The sequence below is a fragment of the Myodes glareolus genome, chromosome 1, assembly GCF_982192425.1.
Source record: "Myodes glareolus chromosome 1, mMyoGla1.1, whole genome shotgun sequence".
Classification (NCBI taxonomy): Eukaryota; Metazoa; Chordata; class Mammalia; order Rodentia; family Cricetidae; genus Myodes; species Myodes glareolus.
Window position 1 is genome coordinate 24756173 of NC_142026.1, and position 19562 is coordinate 24775734.

The 19562-nt window shown below is 42.6% G+C and overlaps 1 protein-coding gene across 1 annotated transcript in view; it reads left to right on the plus strand.

Moving 5' to 3' along the window:
- Col4a3 (collagen type IV alpha 3 chain) overlaps positions 1-19562 on the plus strand; it is a 133879-nt gene that overhangs the window by 103583 nt on the left and 10734 nt on the right. The window contains exons 36-47 of the mRNA XM_085697617.2: positions 62-151; positions 458-597; positions 2786-2912; positions 4792-4872; positions 5211-5309; positions 5886-5933; positions 8557-8742; positions 8903-9033; positions 13632-13704; positions 15809-15880; positions 15968-16093; positions 16881-16979. Coding sequence (XP_085553743.2) covers positions 62-151; positions 458-597; positions 2786-2912; positions 4792-4872; positions 5211-5309; positions 5886-5933; positions 8557-8742; positions 8903-9033; positions 13632-13704; positions 15809-15880; positions 15968-16093; positions 16881-16979 — 1272 coding nt within the window. The remainder of the gene's footprint in view (positions 1-61; positions 152-457; positions 598-2785; positions 2913-4791; positions 4873-5210; positions 5310-5885; positions 5934-8556; positions 8743-8902; positions 9034-13631; positions 13705-15808; positions 15881-15967; positions 16094-16880; positions 16980-19562) is intronic.

Below are 19562 nucleotides of genomic sequence, written 5' to 3' on the forward strand. Positions count from 1 at the left end.
GATATGTGTTGAGCACATGTGCTCAGGAGCTGGGTCGTAAGTGACTCTGTTTATTCTCAAGGCTCTAGAGGAGACATGGGACGCAGTGGGAATCCTGGAGGACCAGGACCAGGCGGCATGCCGGGAAGCATGGGGAACATGGGTGTGCCAGGTAACACTATGACCCTGCTATTATGAGCCACTGAGCTCACGACAAGTCAAACTGTAGACATGCTGTGTTTCGGATTGTTTTGTTTAGTTCGTTTAATAGAAAGTTTATGTTACTAAGTGTTGCCTTTAGGCAAAGGTTCTGTGTGTGACTAGAATATGAGTGATAAGAATCTCTGTATGTTCTATAATAATCATACATTATATGCCTCAATCTTGTGAAAACCCGTCTTCTTATTTGCTTGGGATACAAGGGATACTTTAAGATCATTTCTTCACTTGTCTTACCCCGTATCTGTCCTCATTTCAGGCCCTAAAGGGAGAAAAGGAACTTTGGGACTGTCGGGTCTAGCTGGAAGACCAGGCGTTGCAGGGAGTCGCGGTCCTCAAGGAGATAAGGGGGAGCAAGGTCATTCAGAAGGTGCAAGGCCAGGACCACAGGGTCCAAAGGTATATAGACCACTGAAATAGTTACATTTTGGTAAAGGTGGAGGACCTTTTTGTTTTTTGCTTTTGTTTTTGTTTGTTTTGTTTTGTTTTTGAGACAGTGTTTCTATGTAGCTTTGGAGTCTGTCCTAGAACTAGATCTTGTTCACCAGCCTGGCCTTGAACTCACAGAGATCCAACTGCCTCTTCCTCCTGGGTGCTGGGATTAAAGGTGTGTGCCATCACCCCCGGTGAGGGCCTTAAAATATCAACAAGGACCAGATTCAATGTGGGCAGAAGAGAAAACAAGAGATTTCAATACAATCGGGCAGTTATGATTTTTTTTAAACATATTCCTATTTTGAAGCTAAGGCTGTCTGTCTCATGCTCTCAATTTGAGAAATTTCTCTGTCCCTGCAGTTTAAGTGTGCTCCCAGTAGGGGGCAGTGATGACAGGCACACAGAAACTGACAGGGCAGGATTTCTTTCCTCCAGTTACAAACCGTGGCTTTCTTTCATATAAAATTTTTGTTCTTGCTTTTTTTTCATACAGAACTTTTACATTTGACATGCAAAATTCTTTGTCTTATTAAGATATAATAAAAGGCATAGACTAAAATAACTATACAATGTCATTAAAATGTAAAGAAGACCCTAAGATGCCTGTATGTATGTATCCTGGTGGTAGCAGATTTTGAAGTGTTTTCACGTCGTTGCACAGAAGGCTGTTGCCTTGCTGCAATGGTCTTTCTCAGGGCTTGTGCTCCATCAGACTGAGGCCGGCTAACAAAACACTATACGTGGGGCAGCTACTGGATGTTTGAGTGCGGCTTGGTTGCTGCTCTTTTAGGTTTATTTCCATCCAGTCTTTCTTTCTGCACTTAACACTAAGAAGCAGAGCTGCACAGCATAGAGTCGTTAACAGACTTTCCAGTAAGCAGAGCTTCTACACATGGGACTCTGTGATCCTCTCTGAAGAAATCTGCAGCATCCCAAGAGACCACTAATCTGCTAAATTGGACACTGAGTCCTCGGGTGCATGTTTTTGTAAAGGAAACAGATAGTTGGGGGGGCAGCTGTTCAAGGGTTAAAGCATTCAGAACATAAAGCTGTGGCCTCAGAAGTCATCTCTATCGGGCCAGGAGATTAGCCCTTTCTCTCATACCTACAGTTCCAGGCCTTGGGAGACAGAGACAGGACGAGCAGCAGTGAAGGTCACCATTGACCACACGAGTTGGAGGCCAGCCTCAGGGAGCTACATTACACTCTATCTCAAGGCAGCAACGAAGAACCTTTGCTGTTATTAGTTCTGTCATCTGCGGTAGTCATTGTCAAAACGAGAAGGAAACTTTTTAGAAAAGGCAAAGACTCAAGAAAACAAACTTTCGTTATCTGAAGCACAATTTCCCCCCTTATTTTAACTGGTTTTCAGAAAACCAGGGAGATGCCTTCCCCTGGGGTATTTTCTTCAAGAGCAGGGCTATTTGGTTGGATTCTTGCTCGGCTCTCTACCAGCTCTGTCTAGGTTCAGGTTTTTGCAGATAACAGCCACACGGAGCCTGTAGAGTTCTCAGTTGGCTTCAGGCTGGCTTTTATCAGGTTAGGGAGCTGCGGTAAGAAGATAAGACATTCCAGTTAGCGGGATGGAAACTTTGTAAGTCACCCGCAGCTGTGCATGTTCTGAAGTAGCATCAATCTGAGATACAGGTGTAATGAACAGAGCACATCAGTGGAAGGATGTTTTTAAACATGCGGTATGCATACATGTTTTTGTATCCACAGGACACCTCTCTGCTTAGCCTACTTCCTACTCCCTTTCAGTCGGCACAGTTTCTGTAATTTTCTACTTGTGTGATTTTTTTATACCTAATTCCCAGCTGGCCTCTGTGGTCCATGAAGGCAGGGGCTGTACGCATCATATATGGGCAGTCTGTTGTCACATAGACCCGTTGCTGTCCAGGACCCCATCTTGGTTAAACGCCCGACTATTGCTCTTTTGAAACCCTCTCAGTGTCTTTAGAAAGAGAGAGAGCTACACTTTCATTTTGCATTGGCCCTCACAAAATGTGCAGTTAACCTAGTCCCATACATTCAAGGTCCTGGCCTGTAGCAGACACTCAGCAGGGACTGATAAATGAATAACTTATTTACTTACTCCAAATCACATGTTCTGCTTATATGAGAACTTTAAAGGTGTTTGACTGAATTTAAGGGCGATGCAGGATTGCCAGGTGACAAAGGAAAGAAAGGAGAGAGAGGCCCACCTGGGCCACCTGGACAATCGGGACCTGCTGGACCTGACGGAGCCCCTGGGAGTCCTGGGAGTGCTGGCCACCCAGGTGAGCCCTGGTTTACAGTTTGGAAAGGTAGAAGCGGTGAGTATAGGATGCCCCTTACCTTTTAGAACCATCTCTGTAAACAGAAAGATACAATTTTGATGTATACTGAAGTGAGATTCCCCTCTAAATGCTGCGAATATGTTTTACGACCATTGGTTAATAAAGAAGCTGCTCTGGACCTACAGCAGGGCAGAATAGAGTAAGGTGGGAATTCCAGTCAGATAGAGGAGGAAAGAAAGTGGAGTCAGGGAGACATCACGTAGCTGCCAAAGGAGAAACATGCCGGAACCCATAAACCACAGCCTAGTGGCAGTACATAGATTAATAGAAGTGGACTAATTCAAGATGTAAAAGTTAGTTAATAAGAAACCTGAGCTAAAAGGCTAACAGTGTTGTAATAATATAGTTTTTGTGTGATTATTTCCTGGGTGACCAGGAAGGATTGAGCAGCCTCCACTTACATACATACAACAACTGTTTTGATTCAGCTTTTAACTTCAAATTCTACTGCACTAAAAATTGTGAATTAATCGGCAGCGGACTCATTTTACTGTTAAGGGGACCAAAATCTAAACACCTGCTCTTGTAATCAAAACATCTGAAGTTTTGTCTCAAAAAATTCAGTCAAGAAGCAGGAAATGATACTGCTTCGCTAGAGGGACTTGTAATGCATGTGTAGACTGGGTAGCTTAACAGAGCCCTGTTTACTCACACTCTGGAAGCCAGAACTCTAAGACTAAAGTGCTGGTAAAGCTCGTTCTTGTGAGCCCATCGGGGCATGACTACAGCCACCTTTTGTTGTCTCCCCTCTCCATGTTTTCATCCTAATCTCTTACAAAGATGCCACAAGTGTTGGGCTGCAATCCTCATTTTTGTTTAACTTTTTAAAAATTGCATTATATTTATTTATTGCATGTGAGTGTGGTATGTGTATGCTGCAGGATGCATGTAGAGGTCAAAGGACAACTTGGATAGGAACTTGTGGGAATCAGTGCATCCCTTCCATCATGTGGATCCCGGGAATTGAACTCGGGTTGTCAGGATTGGCTACAAGCACCACCACCCATTACGTTATCTTATCAGCCCCAATTTTTAACAACCATATTATGAAACACAACAGCATCCTGAGGTGCTAGAGGCTAGGACTTCAATGTATAAATTTGGGAAAAATATAATTCCACCTGTAGTGCTATTTTAAATATTTTTTTCCTGGCCTGTTTCTGGTTCAGACATCAATGTCCATGTTACCTTATAGCAGGTTTTAATTTTGTTTTATTAAAAACCATTGCTCAGCTAGAGATGAATCTCAGTAGTACAGCATTTGCCTCACATATGTAAGGTCTTAGGTTCAATTCCCAGCCCTAGGAGGAGGAGGAAAAAGTGGGAAGAAAAAAATTATTTAATTAACCTGAAAAACAAACAAAAAACTTGCTTAACTATTTGAGTACAACTGCAGACTTGCATGAAGATAGCATTTAACTGAAGTTTTCCAACACTGAGGGGTTCAATAGCTTGGCAGTTGGCTCCTGATCTTAGCAGTATGTCAGAAATTGAACCCTGTGTCCGGGATCAAACTCAGGTTGTCAGGCTTGACCCCAAGCACCTTTACCCACTGAGCCATCTCAAGGTTCAGCCGAATCTTTAAGAACCGTGTTGCTAAATACAATGGTATTCTGAGATGTTGGGTGTCGGGACTTCACCATATGAAGGGAATGATACCTGTGTGATTTCCCAGGAGAAATGCCTGAGGCGACCTGTCAGGAATGTCCGTGAGGGCTGCCCTAGCATGGCTGATGGGTGGAACTGGCTGTTTCAGTGGCTGAGGGAACTACCACTCACATCTCAATGTTCTTTTTCTCTGCCCTCTCTGGATTTGCAGGGAAGCTGGGTCCTGGTGGTGATTTGGGTCCTAAAGGCAAGAAGGGCTTCCCAGGCCTTCCAGGAAGCACTGGACCTCCAGGTTTCATTTTAAAACTTATTCTGTCCCTTTGCCTGAGAAAACACACTTCCTTCTTGAGGTTAGACTAACTGTTCTCATAGGATGCAGAGCAGTGGGGTTGAAAACACCGCCTTTGTAATCGACATATCTACCAGTATAAAACACCATGTGGTCATCTCATGAGAGTATTGATTTGGGCATACTTTTTTTTAAAATTTTACACAGTTCTGCAAACAACGGTTCTGAAAATTCAGTACCTCTGAGCACTTTCTCCCTACGTCCCCGGTGTTCACGGTAGGCCATAGAAGGAAAGAGGCCATGTCTTTCAATGGTGTGGTTTGGATTTCTGTTTGTTTCAGGCCCTCCAGGATTCCCAGGACCTCCTGGACCAATAGGTATGAGAGGTAACCAGGGCCGTGATGGAATTCCTGGTCCACCCGGAGAGAAGGGAGAAACAGGTACAGCTTCTGAAAAAAATAAAGAAATAAGTAAATAAAATAAAACAAAAATAAATAAAGAAAGAGGAGAGAAAATCAGCCGGGTGGTAGTGCATACTTTTAGCACTCAGGAGACAGAGATAGGAGGGTTTCTGTGAGTTCGAAGCCAACCTGGTCTACAAGAGCTTGTTCCAGGGCTGTTACACAGAGAAACCCTGTCTCAGGGGAAAAAATTATTTGCTGTGTGTGCATAATGTATGTGTAGGGGTTCATTTATGCCATGCCATGTGGAAATCAAGAGGATGAACAACAGGAGTTGATTCTCCCCTTACCCTGCATGGGTCGTAGGGGGTTGACTCTAGGTCATTAGTATGAGAGGCATGAATCCTCACCCACAGAGCTACCTCACTCGCCCTTACTTTTAATATTTGATCCACTGATTTATTAATATTTTAATTCTGTGTGACTCTAACCATTCTTCACTGGTAGAACAGTTGGTCTCTAACACATTCTCACCATGCGCCAGTTGTACTTCCTGCATATATAAGATGTACTGGGTTGAACCGAATGTTAATATATCCAAATTACCTCTTCCAGGCTTGCTGGGGGCCCACCCAGGCCCCAAAGGGAGCCCTGGTGTTCCAGGTAGGCACTTCTTCTTCCCTGACCTTAATTGAATCTAGTTCTCTATTTTTGATTTATCAGACAATGTAACTTGGCAAGTGAAAGATGCCCTAATGGTGGCATTAAGTATTTAAGGTCTTAATAGTCAATTAAAACTGTTTCTTAGCACAACGAAGGAAGGAATCCAAAGCTGTGACCTGGCTTTGGGGATCTCCTTTCTGTGAAAGTTTTTAAAGATAAAAAGAATTTGTATATCTTTGTTTTGCTGTTGTTAGTTGGTTATTTCAGTGACTTGACTCCTAAAAGGATGCAGGGGGAGCTGGTTTCCCTCTGAGCATCCTTCCTGTGTTGAGATACAGCAGTAGGGCTGCCCCTTCCCATTTTGATTTCAGCCCCTGCATTGAGCTTGGGGTTCATGTTATGGTTTGTCAAGGGCTACGCTGTACCTCTCTCAACACCTGAGACATGACGACTTATCTAACATGTTCCTCAAAGTCTATGAAGGATTTTTGACCAACTGCAGGCATACCTTTCTCAGGCTAGTGTCATAAGAGAAACAGATTCTTTAATCTCTTTTCCATTTTATAGAGAAAGAAGCCAAGAGAGACAGCAGATCGTTTGTACCTTTTAATGGTCTTTATTAGCCTTGTATATAGAAGTGTTTCAAGCATCTATTATACTTTATTCATAACGATTGATGTCATGAGGACCTGCAAAGGACAGGTTGATGTGGAACTGGCCTGGGCTGCAGGTGGAGTAGAGACAGGAGCTGCTCTTTCCCCTTATTTCTTAATGACTTGATTGTCCTTTTGGTCAATCTCAGTATTCACACACCTCCCAGAGCCTTCCAACCCTGACGAGCATGGGGCCTTTCCCTCTCCCAATGTCTTGTAGCAGAATTGTAGACAAAGGAAATGTTTCTGTTCATATTGTTAGGCTAAGCTCAAAACTGGGAGGAAATGCTGTATTTGCATTACTTTGCATTCGACTGCAAATAAAATTTCAGAAAAAGTCACACCTTAGACAAAAAAGACCACACAACTTTTCTCCAGTCACCAGCCTCACCCTCACTTCCATAGTCATGCATTTCCTCTCAAGAGTACCACAGAGGGGGGCTGGAGAGATGGCTCAGAGGTTAAGAGCACTGCCATTATTGTAAAGGGCATGGGTTCAGTTCCTAGCATGCACATAATGACTCACAACCACATGTAACTCGAGGTCCAGGAGATCTGATGCCCTCTTCTGGTCTCTCAGGGCACCAGACACACACATGGAGTACATACACACATATAGGCAAGTCACTTGTACACATAAGATAAAATACATAAGTCATTTCTTAATTTTAAGAAAAACAGAGATGGGAAGGGGGGAGGTTGTTTTCAATCCCTACTACATCTTTGATCCAGGAATGTCAAAGCAGAGTTTCTTGAAGGTTTGCTGAGATGGTAAATAATACCTGGTTCTGAGCTGTGACCTTTCTGGGGTCGTCTTTCATGTCTCTTGTTATGTTTATCCCTCCTGGGTAGAGTATCATGGCTGTGGGAAAGATTTATTCAGGAGACTGAGCAGGATTATAACTTCCTCTGTGTCTAATAATTCCAAGCCACACACCACTACCCTGATGTTTCATTTTTCTCTGCTCTACTGCATTATCTATTAATAAATAATGTCACTATAAAGGTTCACCAAATAATGAGTGTGGCTTACGTCTGTGTGACAGCTTAGATCTTATATCGTGCCTTTTGTCTCCATGTTAACTAAATGTATCTTTTAAAGAACTGAGCTATGACAGGTATATTTTGACTTTAAAATAAAGCAATGAGTGTAGTGATGAGGCGAGCAGGCCTGTTTTTCGTCCCACCCGGCTCCCGCACTGCTATCTTAGCCCCAGAATAATTACACGGAAACTGTATTCATTTAAACACTGCCTGGCCCATTAGTTCTAGCCTCTTATTGGCTAACTCTCACATCTTGATTAACCCATTTCTAATAATCTGTGTACCACCACGAAGTGGTGGCTTACCAGGAAGATTCTAACCACCGTCCGTCTTGGGTAGGAGAAGCATGTCATCTGCCTCATGCTTTCTTCCCAGCATCCTGTTCTGTCTACTCCACCTATCTAAGCTGCTGTCCTATCGAAAGCCAAGGCAGTTTCTTTATTAACCAATGAAAGCAACTCACAGGAAGAAGACCCACCTACATCAAATGAGAGAGTGGGAGATGGCTCAGTCAGCATGAAGCATGCAGGATCTGCAATACCAGCACTTCAGAAGGCTGAGACACGCCGATCCCTGGAATTTGGTAGTTAACTACTCCAGACAAATCAGTGATCTCTAAGTTCACTGAGAGAGAATATTTTCCTTAAAATAAAACACAGGAGCATGAATGTTTGTGCATGCACACACACACACACACACACACACACACACACACACACCACATAAAATAAGACAACAAAGATTAGTAATTGCGTAGTGATTTTCTCTAGATCAACGCCCAGGCCAAGGAAGACCTACAATTTTGTTCTTCAGTCTCTTTTCTAAAAAGGCAAATAAATTATGCATTTAAACATTTTCAAAGAAAGTGCCTACATTACTGAAGCTAACCATACACTATAAACCCAACCAAGCTTTCTTCTTTGCAGGTGTCAAAGGAGACAAGGGAGCTCCAGGTTTGCCTGGCCTCCCTGGCAGGAAGGGGAACATGGGAGATGTTGGACCTCAAGGACCCCCAGGCATCAGTGGACTCCCAGGACCACCAGGTCTACCTGGGGCAATTGTCCCTGGCCCAAAAGGAAACAGAGGTCTTCCTGGCCCAAGAGGAAGTCCAGGTATGAAAGTCACATTTGACATCAGAGGTTGTCTTCCTCACATTACCTCAGAGTTTCTTGTCTCGTTCCATTTTCTTCACTCTTCTACTATCCCTGACTCTTACAACTCACTCTCCAGAATCCCTTACTGGCAACTCTAATGGGCTCTTTGTGAATCCAGGTAAGCCAGGTCCTCCTGGACCTCCAGGACTTATCGTAAAAGGCATAAAAGGTGACAAAGGATTTATGGGCCTACCTGGCCCCAAAGGTCTACCTGGAACTGTAGGCAACATGGGCCCACCAGGTCACCCGGTGAGTGTGTAATGTTATTAATACACTTATGACTTACTGTTGTTATACTGCAGCCATATTGTATATCTCAGTACTGGTCATACCTGCTCACTCTTCATGACTTATTAACTCTGGTGAACTGTTGTGCATGATCAGCTGCACCCGGAATACCACATATTCACTACTGATAACACATCTGTGAGGTGCTGTGATGACACATCTGTGCAGTGATGTGCAGTGATGCATCCAAGGTCCCACAGAGGCCAGGACTTCAAAGAATTTTAAGGGCTGCAAAGATTTCACCTCTACAAGGCCTTTAACTCATGGATCTATGGGGTATAAACCTCTGGCACTTGCTTATTTAAACTCTGAGCTATTGCAGTGCGGAAAAAAAGTAAACACCTGGTGGTTGACAGTTGCCCCAAGATAGTACCATTTTTGATGGTACCACATTCATATGCTTTCCAAATAACCTTTGCTAGCCTATAAATATGTCCATTTTCTCCACACCACATAGCACCAATGTTTGAATGTAATTTCCATGTCTTCCTAATATTTTCTATCTGGTTCTGGGAGATTCGTAATAACTTCTTCTGTGTCCTACTGGGCAATAATTCCAAGCACAAATCACTACCCAAGTTTGCTTTTCTCTGCTCTACTGAATTATCTTCAAATAAATAATGTCCTTATAAAGTTCACCAAATAATAACTATGGCTTATGTCTGCATGACACTTTAGATCTTATATCATACCTTTTGTCTATATGGTAGCTAAGTTTTTTTTAAGAACTGAGCTACGACAGGTATATTTTTTCTGTTAAAATTAAATGATGAAAGAGCTGAGAGAATGTTTCATTGTTCATCTGCCTTTCTTCTACTCTGAATAAACCCCAGCTCAACAGTAAGATCCTTTAAAATGAAGCCCACAGTAGAGAAAACATGGAGTAAGTAAGAGCTAAGTCCCCAGTGAGTGGCTAAGAGAAAGAAGTGTCTCACTGGCCCAAACATTACCATTTTAGGAATTCAACCGAAGATTCCCATGGCCACTCAGCTGACTCATGGCCACACTGGTAATTACACGGAGCTTAGAGTCAGCTGGGCTCACAAGACATCTCTTCAAACCTTCCGCAATGTTGTTGTAGAAATACTCTTCCTTCCCAGTGAGAAGTCACTCCACATACTTATAAATTAATAAAGGAAAAGGCTTTTTACTAGCACGTGTTCAGCCCTAGCTAATGCCCAGAGAAGCTTGTCTCCAATAGAAGGTTTTACTAATTGATATACACCTTAAGCTTATGCATACCACATAAACTATCATCTCTCCCACTCCAAAAACAAAACAAGGGGAAAAAACTCTCTCCAGTCATGGCTCCAGGTTACACTTTGAACAACTTAAACAGAGACCTATAAATCTGGCCATGTAGGCAAATGGGAGATTTCTATAACAAAGATATTGCTAGAATTATTTCAAGTACACCAGTGTTGTACTTTTTTTCAAATAGTTGCTACCCAGGTTCATCTTGGCCAGCTGACAGCATTACGCTTCTCTCAAGGAGAGAACCAGGGACTTTATGGACTTGTGATGCCATGCCACCCCTCCCATGGAGCATCCTGTTAGAGGCATGTTCTTCTGTGAAAAGCCTAATGGCTGGTCAATCTTGGTGAACATTTACAGCCTAGCATCTTCGATCTTGCTTATCTCCAACAGGCCTGGGTAGCAACTCCAATAGGCCTGGGTAGCAACTTCTCTTTGGGGTAGTTTGGAGACAGCATTCCTTCAGCCAAATTCTACCTTATGTGATAAATGTCTCCTAAGCAAATCTACTAGTAAATCCTTTATGGCACCAATTCTATTACTTTGGGTTTTTCCTATATCAGTGTTTCTTCCTTATTTCCTTGTCTAGCTTTGTGCCATTGGTGTTTGAGGTGCAAGTGCAGAACTTTTACATTTCCCTCCAATGATGCCATCCTGTTCTCTGGCCAACTCCTGGTTTCCAGCCCAAGACCTCTCATTTCTGAGCCTCTCCCTCAACCTCTACCACCTCTCCTGAATTCTTTTAGTGGCTCATTCAGTAAGCCCATTTCTGTTTTCCTCGGTCTCTTGGAAAGAGGTGTTGGATAGGCAGCTGTGGTTCAATACTCATTATAGAGTGTCTGCCCTGTACCAGTCAAGACATCCTAACGTGAAGGAGACAGACACTGAGACATGTCATTTTCACACTGCACGCAAAGTGGAAAGGTGGGGAGCTGAAGGAATACAGGAAGGACACGTCATTTCCTCTGTGGAATGTGCTCAGGGCCTGAGTCTGAAAAGATACACACCAGTTATCCAGGAGGATAAGAAAAGCAAGGATGAAGGCTGAAAGGCCTAAAGACACTGTGCATGTGTATGGGGGGGGTTATAAACTGAAGGCAGAGGTTGACCTAGAACTAGAGACCAGAGGACTGAAAAGAGGTCAGGTCCGGAAGGTCCCGTTTACTAGACTAAGACACAATACATCACAGCTGGAGAGATGGCTCAGTAGCTAAGAACAACTGTTGTTCTTCCAGGGGGCCTGGGTTCAGTTCCTACCACCCACATCAGACAGCTCATAACCACCTTGTCTTTGTTAGTGGTTTTTTTGCTGTAAAGAGAGACCAAGACAATGGCAACTCCTAGAAAGGAAAACGTTTAATTGGGGTTGACTTACACTTTCAGAGGTTAAGTTCATTATCATGATGGCAAGAAGCATAGTGGTTCGCAGGCAGACATGGTGCTGGAGAAGGAACTAACAGTTTTGGAGACTGCCCCACTATGCCTAGCTTGAGCATATATGAGACCCCAAAGGCTGCCTCTACAGTTACACATTTTCTCCACCAAGGCCGCACCTACTCCAACAGGGCCATACCTCCTAATAGTGCCACTCCCTATGGCCCAAGCATTCAAACACATGAGTCTATGTGGGCCATCCTTATTCAAACCACCACACACCTATAATAACTCCAGCTCCAGGTTATCCAACACTTCTGGCTTCTGACAACACCTGCGTTCACACACATACATATGCACGTGTGCACGCGCACGCGCGCGCGCGCACACACACACACACACACACAATTTAAAGCTTAAATAATCATACATCACTTCTTCATTAAAGAGTGTGTGTCAAGTTTCTTCTGCAAGTTAGAGTTAATCCTTTAAATAACTTGATTTTTGTTTTGGTCTTTCCCTAAGCTTAAAACCTATCCTGGTTTCCCTCTGGAGCAGCCACTGTGACCACAAAGACACAGTGGCGAGAACACATAAAAATACAGACTCTCTATGACCCAACCCATCACCCCACCTCTAATACCCTCACTAGGGGTGGATATGGAGATTCTGGGGCATGGCTACTAATAGGAACCATGTTAAACTCTTTTAATCTCTTTTGTTATTTGATTTATAGAATCTACTTTCTGAGATAGTATCACCTCCATCCCATCTGTAGATGTCACTTTTATACCCTCTGATGCTCTGAAAGGCCCCATTACTGATCTGATGATCACATCTAAAGTTCTCCCAGGGACACTGGCAGATAGAAAGTCCAGTCTGTAAAGAGGACTTGTCTTGATTCTTTGAATACTTTCAAGGTCATTTCCAAAGAGACCGGGATTCTGCTTGAGGGATGTCCTGATAAGCCCTCTTAACAACTCCCTTTTTGCACAAAATGACCTCCCTTGCCACCCAAGGGCTGACCCTGGTATCCGACTCTCCTTAGCTACTTTTCACTAAAGAGAACAGGCAGTTGCCAGAAGCCTGAGTCCCTGATCACAGGGTTTACTTTCCTCTCTCTCTTTTTTAACCTCATACCATCCCATGCCAGCAAACGGACTACTGTCTTTTTCCTCTGGAGGCAGCTGACTCTAAGGCAACCTTTGTTATTCTTGGCACTCTTTTTCATTATTATAGGATTGTTGTTTTCAATAGCATTCTGTCTCAATTCCTAGGAATGGCAATACTAAAGTATTTCCCTTTTCAGAAGCCCCGCCCCCTTTCTTCTCTCAGGGCTGTCCTTGAGTGTCTCTTACTCCCACAACAACGTGAGCTCCTCCTACTCAGCAGGCTCCACCTCTTCCTCTATCTCCCTTCCCACTCCCATCTCCAGTTAGTTTCCTTCTCTAGCCACCCTCATCGGGAGGAATTTAGAATTCTGCCAGTTTAGCAGAATGACACTTGGGTTCAACAATGGCTCTCATAGTCTTCGCAAAAATCGCAGGTTTGTTCTTCCTGAAATGACCTGAAATATGGGACAGTTCCAATTAAATGCATTCAAAGCTAAATAGTGTACACTAACATTATATGGCAAGTTTGCTCTTCGTGCTTCGTGTGTGTGTCTGTGTGTGTGTGTGTGTGTGCGCGCGCGCGCGTGCATGCGCATGAGCGTGTGTGTTGTTGTTTTAAATAGTGCTAAGAAGAGCTCTAGAGAGTATAAGAGCTATAGGTAGGCAGAATACTGAACTGACAGGTAAAAGTGATATCTGTTAATTTCACCTTATTCTTATCCAATATAAAGTTATATCTTTTGCTTAAAAAATAATCTGTTGTGAGTGTTGTGTTTTTAAAACTTTGTGGTTCTCCTCCTTCCCTTTGCTCAAATATAGGGAGCACCAGGTATCCCAGGTCTTCCAGGTTTCAGAGGTGATCCAGGATTCCCTGGATTTCCGGGCATAAAAGGTACTATTTTGACACTGTTGCTCTCACAAATACAGTCACTGCTTCTCGGCTCACATCTGTAAATCTGCACATCATGTGACTACCATGGACAGTGAGGAGTAATACAAACAGGACCCTGGGGTGAGGATCTACAAACAGGATTTCAATGTGAGCACTCCACTAGCATCTGAACCCGCAGGGCTGAGAAAAAAGCTACAACATAATAATGGAGACTATAAGAAAATTAGAGACAATCAAAAGTGTTACCTTTGGGGGTTTTGAAATGTATTGGGATGAGGGATGACATACTACATCAATACTAACAGCATTATTTTTAAGTTTTTGGTTCTCTTCAATCAATTTCATAATTTAGAAAGCTGAAAACATCTAAAACAGCAGCCACCAGACCATTAGTGTGGGTCAAGTTAATTTTTATATAGATTTGTGTTTTATGGGATGTATTTATTTATAGTGATAGGGACTGAACCCAAAGCTCCATCAGGACTCTATAACTGAAACCCAAGCCATTATATTCTTACTGTGATATGCCAGGTGTACTAGAGTATGCTTGTAATTTTAGCACTTTGGAGGCAGTAGCAAGAGGATCCCTAGATATTCAAGGCCAGCCTGCTCTATATTACGGATTCCAGGCCTCCCAGAGTTATGCAGTAAAATTCGGTCCCAGGAGTGGGGGTGGGGAGTGTATATAACATAATACAAATTTTTTAAATTTGCTTCATTGTTTAACTATCTACTCCCCCTACTATGACTTTCATAAGGGCAGGGATCTCTTATCACAGCCTGCAGAAATACTAAATAAGAATTGTAGCCAACATGAACAAGGCCAAGTTTCCATGAAGGAGAACTGTTTCTAGGTTCAAAGGAGGACCAGGTGGGCTTTAAAACATCTTTTTAGAGTTTCTTCCAATTCCAGGCTTTTAAGGAGCTGTTAGCTGATGATGAATCTTTATGAGTGTTGGTGAGGTGCCCCACTGGATGTGGGTCAGGTGAATAGAGGCAGACCCTCCTGAGCAAAATTAATGATGTCATCTTCATAAGTCAGAATAAAATCACGGACAGTAGAAAAGCATATAAAGGCTCGACTAAAGCGAAGCATCTTTCAATGCTTTTAAGTATTTAGAGGTAATCAGGAGGAGATTCCTATAACCAACCCTGTGGTATTTCCCACAGTACACAACCAGTTAGCTTTCAGAATCAAAACCCTGGTTTGGATCTACTGTGAGATTTCACTTCTTTATTTGGAAAAAGTTCCATCACCAAAATATTTAGGTTGCTTCTCATAGTCATAAGTAAACACTCATACTTTCTTTCCTTTCTCAAAGTAAATGGATAGTTTCTAATGTAGTTGTCAGGTAACTTTTGGTGCAGTAATTATTTTGTTCTGCTTCTTTTTGTTGTTGTTGTTCCTTTTCTCTGTTTTGTTTTCTTGAGAGAGCATTGAACTTGCAGTCATTCCTCCTGCTTTTGTCTCTTGAGAGCTGGGACTAAAGACCTGCACCACTAAGTCCAACCATACTATATTTCACCTACTGGTATCATACTTAATATTAAATATGATGTGATGCCGTTGTTTTGAGACAGGGTCTCTCTATGTAGTAGTGACTGTTGTGCAACTTGCTATGTAGACCAGGTTAGCCTCAAACTCACAGAGACCCACCTGCCTCAGCGTCCTGGGTGCTGGGATTAAAGGCGACATGCCCAGCCTATGTCTAAGCACTTTTCATAGTCTTTGAAGGAGTGTTTATCCAAGTTGATGGCTATTTCTTGATCACCTTTTATTATCTGTACAAAAGATTATGAATAGAAATGAAATGTTAATCACTTTGCTACATACTTAAATTTATATGAGAATTCCTGACATAATGAACTCTGGGCTATCTGTATAGCAGGAACAACAAAATAAGAAAGTAGATAAACAAAAACAAGAAAACTAGATGGAAAAGATCATCAGGAGATCTTAACATGGGTTCAGTAGGACCTCATAACTTACCCGAATAGTCCATTGGTTCCCGAACTCAAAAAGTGAACGCTCAGGAACACTTCCCTGTGACTATTAAAATATAAGGTTTTTCCCTCTTTGTTTTTTCCTCTTCCTCCACATTAGGAGAGAAGGGTAATCCAGGATTTCTTGGATCAACTGGACATCCAGGACCCATTGGGCCAAAAGGACCACCTGGTAATTATATCGATTTCTCTAGTATTGCTCTCTCTAAAGAAACGGTAGTTTCATGAAACCATCTTCTCATTGTGCTTATGTCCATAGGTGAACGTGGAAAACCTGGTACACGTAAGATCATCTCCCTTCCGGGAAGCCCAGGGCCACCCGGTCCACCTGGACAGCCAGGAATGAAAGGAGATCCTGGGTCACTGGGACCACCTGGAATCCCAGGTGCGAGACTAGCCTCAATATGGCCTCAGTAATGGGTGAAGGAAGAAAATCCGTGAAGCATTTGGCAAGCAGACAAGAGAACTTGATAGAAAACACCAAACACTGCAATATTTTGTATAATCAGTTTAGGACTGGGCTCATTTACCCTTGATCAGCAGAAAAAAGAGAGTTTAGACCCTTATACAAGCCTCTGGGCATAGTACAAAGTAGGAAAAAAACATTCCTTAAAAGGCTGCTTTGTTTTTATTAGGAGCAAGGTATTGTATCCATCTCTGGCAAATTCCAGCTCCAGGGTTCAGTTTTTAAATGAATGTCTAACTACACCCAAGTTCTACATATGTGGACTCATCTAACAATTTGTACAGCCAAGGGTTAAGGAAAAATGACTTCAAAGTCTTTCCAGAATACTGATATTTGGGAATTGAGCCTAACCCCTCACATATTCTTAGCATATTGGAATAGACTTTTGAACAGGACTTTTGTTTTCTGAGTCTGTCTGAATCACACGAGAGATAAGAAACGTATTATTGGTTTGAGCACTCTATGGGCAACGAGAATTCTGGAACAAAACAACACAAGTCATCACACACTTTCATATACTCATGGTTTCCGAAGGCATTCTGGGAAGCCAGTGAACACACTGACATGTTTGCTCAGGACTAAAGGCCTTGCTGGGATGTCAACACGGCTGGCGAGACTGCAAAGTCCCATGCTTCGTCAGACGGGTGGCAGCCTGACCTCTTATTCTAATATGATAGCATGTAATACAACACTGCCTTTTGCCTAGGGCCCTGTGGACCAAAAGGTAAACCAGGCAAGGATGGAAAACCAGGATCTCCAGGAGCAGCTGGTGAAAAGGGCAACAAAGGCTCTAAAGGCCAGCAAGGTAAACACGCAGCTTGCTTCCCTTGCCAAAGCAGGATTGTGTCAGGGTTCAGAGGAGACATATTTATATGCGTGAGTAATCATGTGACTGTCTAAGAAAGCGTGAGTATTCTTGGGCTTCTGGTGAGTGCTATTGTTCATGTTAGAACAAAGGTAGGGTGCCATCTGCTCATTAGGGAAGGAAAAAGAGTCCCAAATGACTGGACTATACCATTCATTCTGCCCTGGGCAGATGTACTCTTCATTTTTAGTCAAGGCATAAATCCTTGGCTACGAACAAATAGAACAGAGGAGGCACTAGTTAGTATCCTATTTTCAGAAAGGCAAATTGTTCCTTAATTACCTACAGGTGCTCTGTTGGCTAATAGTTTCTTATAGGAGCTGTGTGACCTGGACCAGCAGGGGCTCTTCAATGACAGGATCCTAAGCGGGAGGGCCAGGAGATCAGAAAAGAAGCTAGGAAAGTTTAGGATCAGGAGGTCTTGCACAAGCTCTGTCTTATGCCAGGCAAGATGGTTAAGAAGTACAGCACCTGATGTACCATTTCCAGAGGGAGAAAGGGGACCCTGTGGGTGGAAAGGTATCATTATATCAGGAGGACTAGAGGGAAGCTAATCAACCTATGTCGCTCAAAGAGAACACAGGATACCTGAAAGGCATCAGGGATTGAGCACAGGGCGGCTTTGGGACTGTTAGCCTTAACCCCTTAGCGTGGGAAAAACTGAGTTCTCAGGATCCTAAGCCACAGCTCCCCCAAAATCCTCACCCCAGGTCATTATGGCTCTGCCATGTACATCCTGGGTTTTAGAGAAAAAACTGTGTTCCTTTTCCATAGATCAGGGTCTCAGGGAAAAGCACTCAAGGCCCTGGCTCCAGGCTTTTACTGACTCTGTCAAGTGTGTTTCTGTTTTAGAGAAGGAGCTATATTCCTGCTTTATACATTAGTGTTTCCTTGGCTTGGTCTAGTTCTCAATAAGTACATCATGCTAAGTTGTAAACAACATAAATGCTTATTTGTTTGTTTGTTTTTTAAATGCTACCTTGGCATTAAATAAATGAATAAAACAACCTTGCTTCCTTATTTAGGAAAGTCACCTCTTAACTATACTATTTTGAATGCAAGTAGTTACTCAGGTATATATTCTGTAAAAAAAAAAAGCCTCTTAAATATAATGTTCTACTTAGAATATAAGCTATGTATCTAAGTCTACCTTCTGCAAAAGTTTCAAAGTACCCCTTTGGAAAACACTGAAATATCTAACTGCCTAAGATTACTGACTTTATTAATGAAAGCATAACTTCTATGAATGATTTCCCAACTAGACTAGGCACTTCAATTTAAATATGATAATGTAATATTAATTGTAATATTAACTGGGGGTTACTTTTGATCTAGTGTTGCTAGGAATCTACATTAAAGTACACCATTTGACTTCATTCATAATGTGCTTTTGTAAATGGTTCTACTAATTTATACACTCTAATTACCAAAGCTGTATTTTATGAGATGACAGTAAGCATAGGATACTTCAAATCAAATTGTGCTGGGAATTGATAAGCAAGTAGTTAAAACTATAGAGGCTTCATAGGAATCATACAGGAATTCAAGATTAGATTTATAGATATGCAGTATAGTCTTGGGTAGTGCATGTGAGCATGAAATCTTTTTGTGGGGGGGGGCACAATTTGAAATAGGGTTTCTCTGTATGTGGCTCTGGTTGTCCTGGAATTCGCTTTGTATACCAGGCTGGTCGCGAACTCACAGAGCTCCAACTGCCTCTGCCTCCCTAGTGCTGGGATTAAAGGTGTGTGCTGCCACTGACCGGCTGCATGAGCATGAAATCTTACTTCCAATTTCTGCCCTTTTCAGCTAATCATTTCACAGTTGCCATGGAGACACTAGAAAGCACCTTCTGCTTAAGGTCCATATTAGTTAGCTTTGCATCACTGTAATGAACATCCTCAAAAGAGGCAACTTAAGGGAGGAAAGATTTGTCACCAATAGGAAAGGCACAGCAGTGAGAACCCCTTGTGACAAGAGAAGCAGCCCTCACCTCTTCATGGATCAGCAGGCAAATAAAACCAGACTCCCAAGCAGGTAAAATTGTCAGGCCCCACCCCCTAAAGATCCATAGCCTTTATTTATTTATTTATTTATTTATTTATTTATTTACTTATTTATTTAGTATACAATATTCTGTCTGTGTATATGCCTGAAGGCCAGAAGAGGGCACCAGACCTCATTACAGATGGTTGTGAGCCACCATGTAGTTGCTGGGAATTGAACTCAGGACCTTTGGAAGAGCAGGCAATGCTCTTAACCGCTGAGCCATCTCTCCAACCCCATCCATAGCCTTTAAAAGAGTGCAACAAGCCAAGGAAGGGCTGAGCATTCAAACAATAAGCCTCTGAGCTTATGGAATCATTTCAGATTCAAACCACAACAGGACCAGTCATATCCCTCTGTGAATAAGAGCAGAGGTCAGGGAACGTAAAGAATGTGTCTGCCTCCTATATATTAGAGTCAAGGCCATTGTGAACTTGTGAGGCTCCCAGAAGGAGACGGAGGGACAGGAAGAGGAGA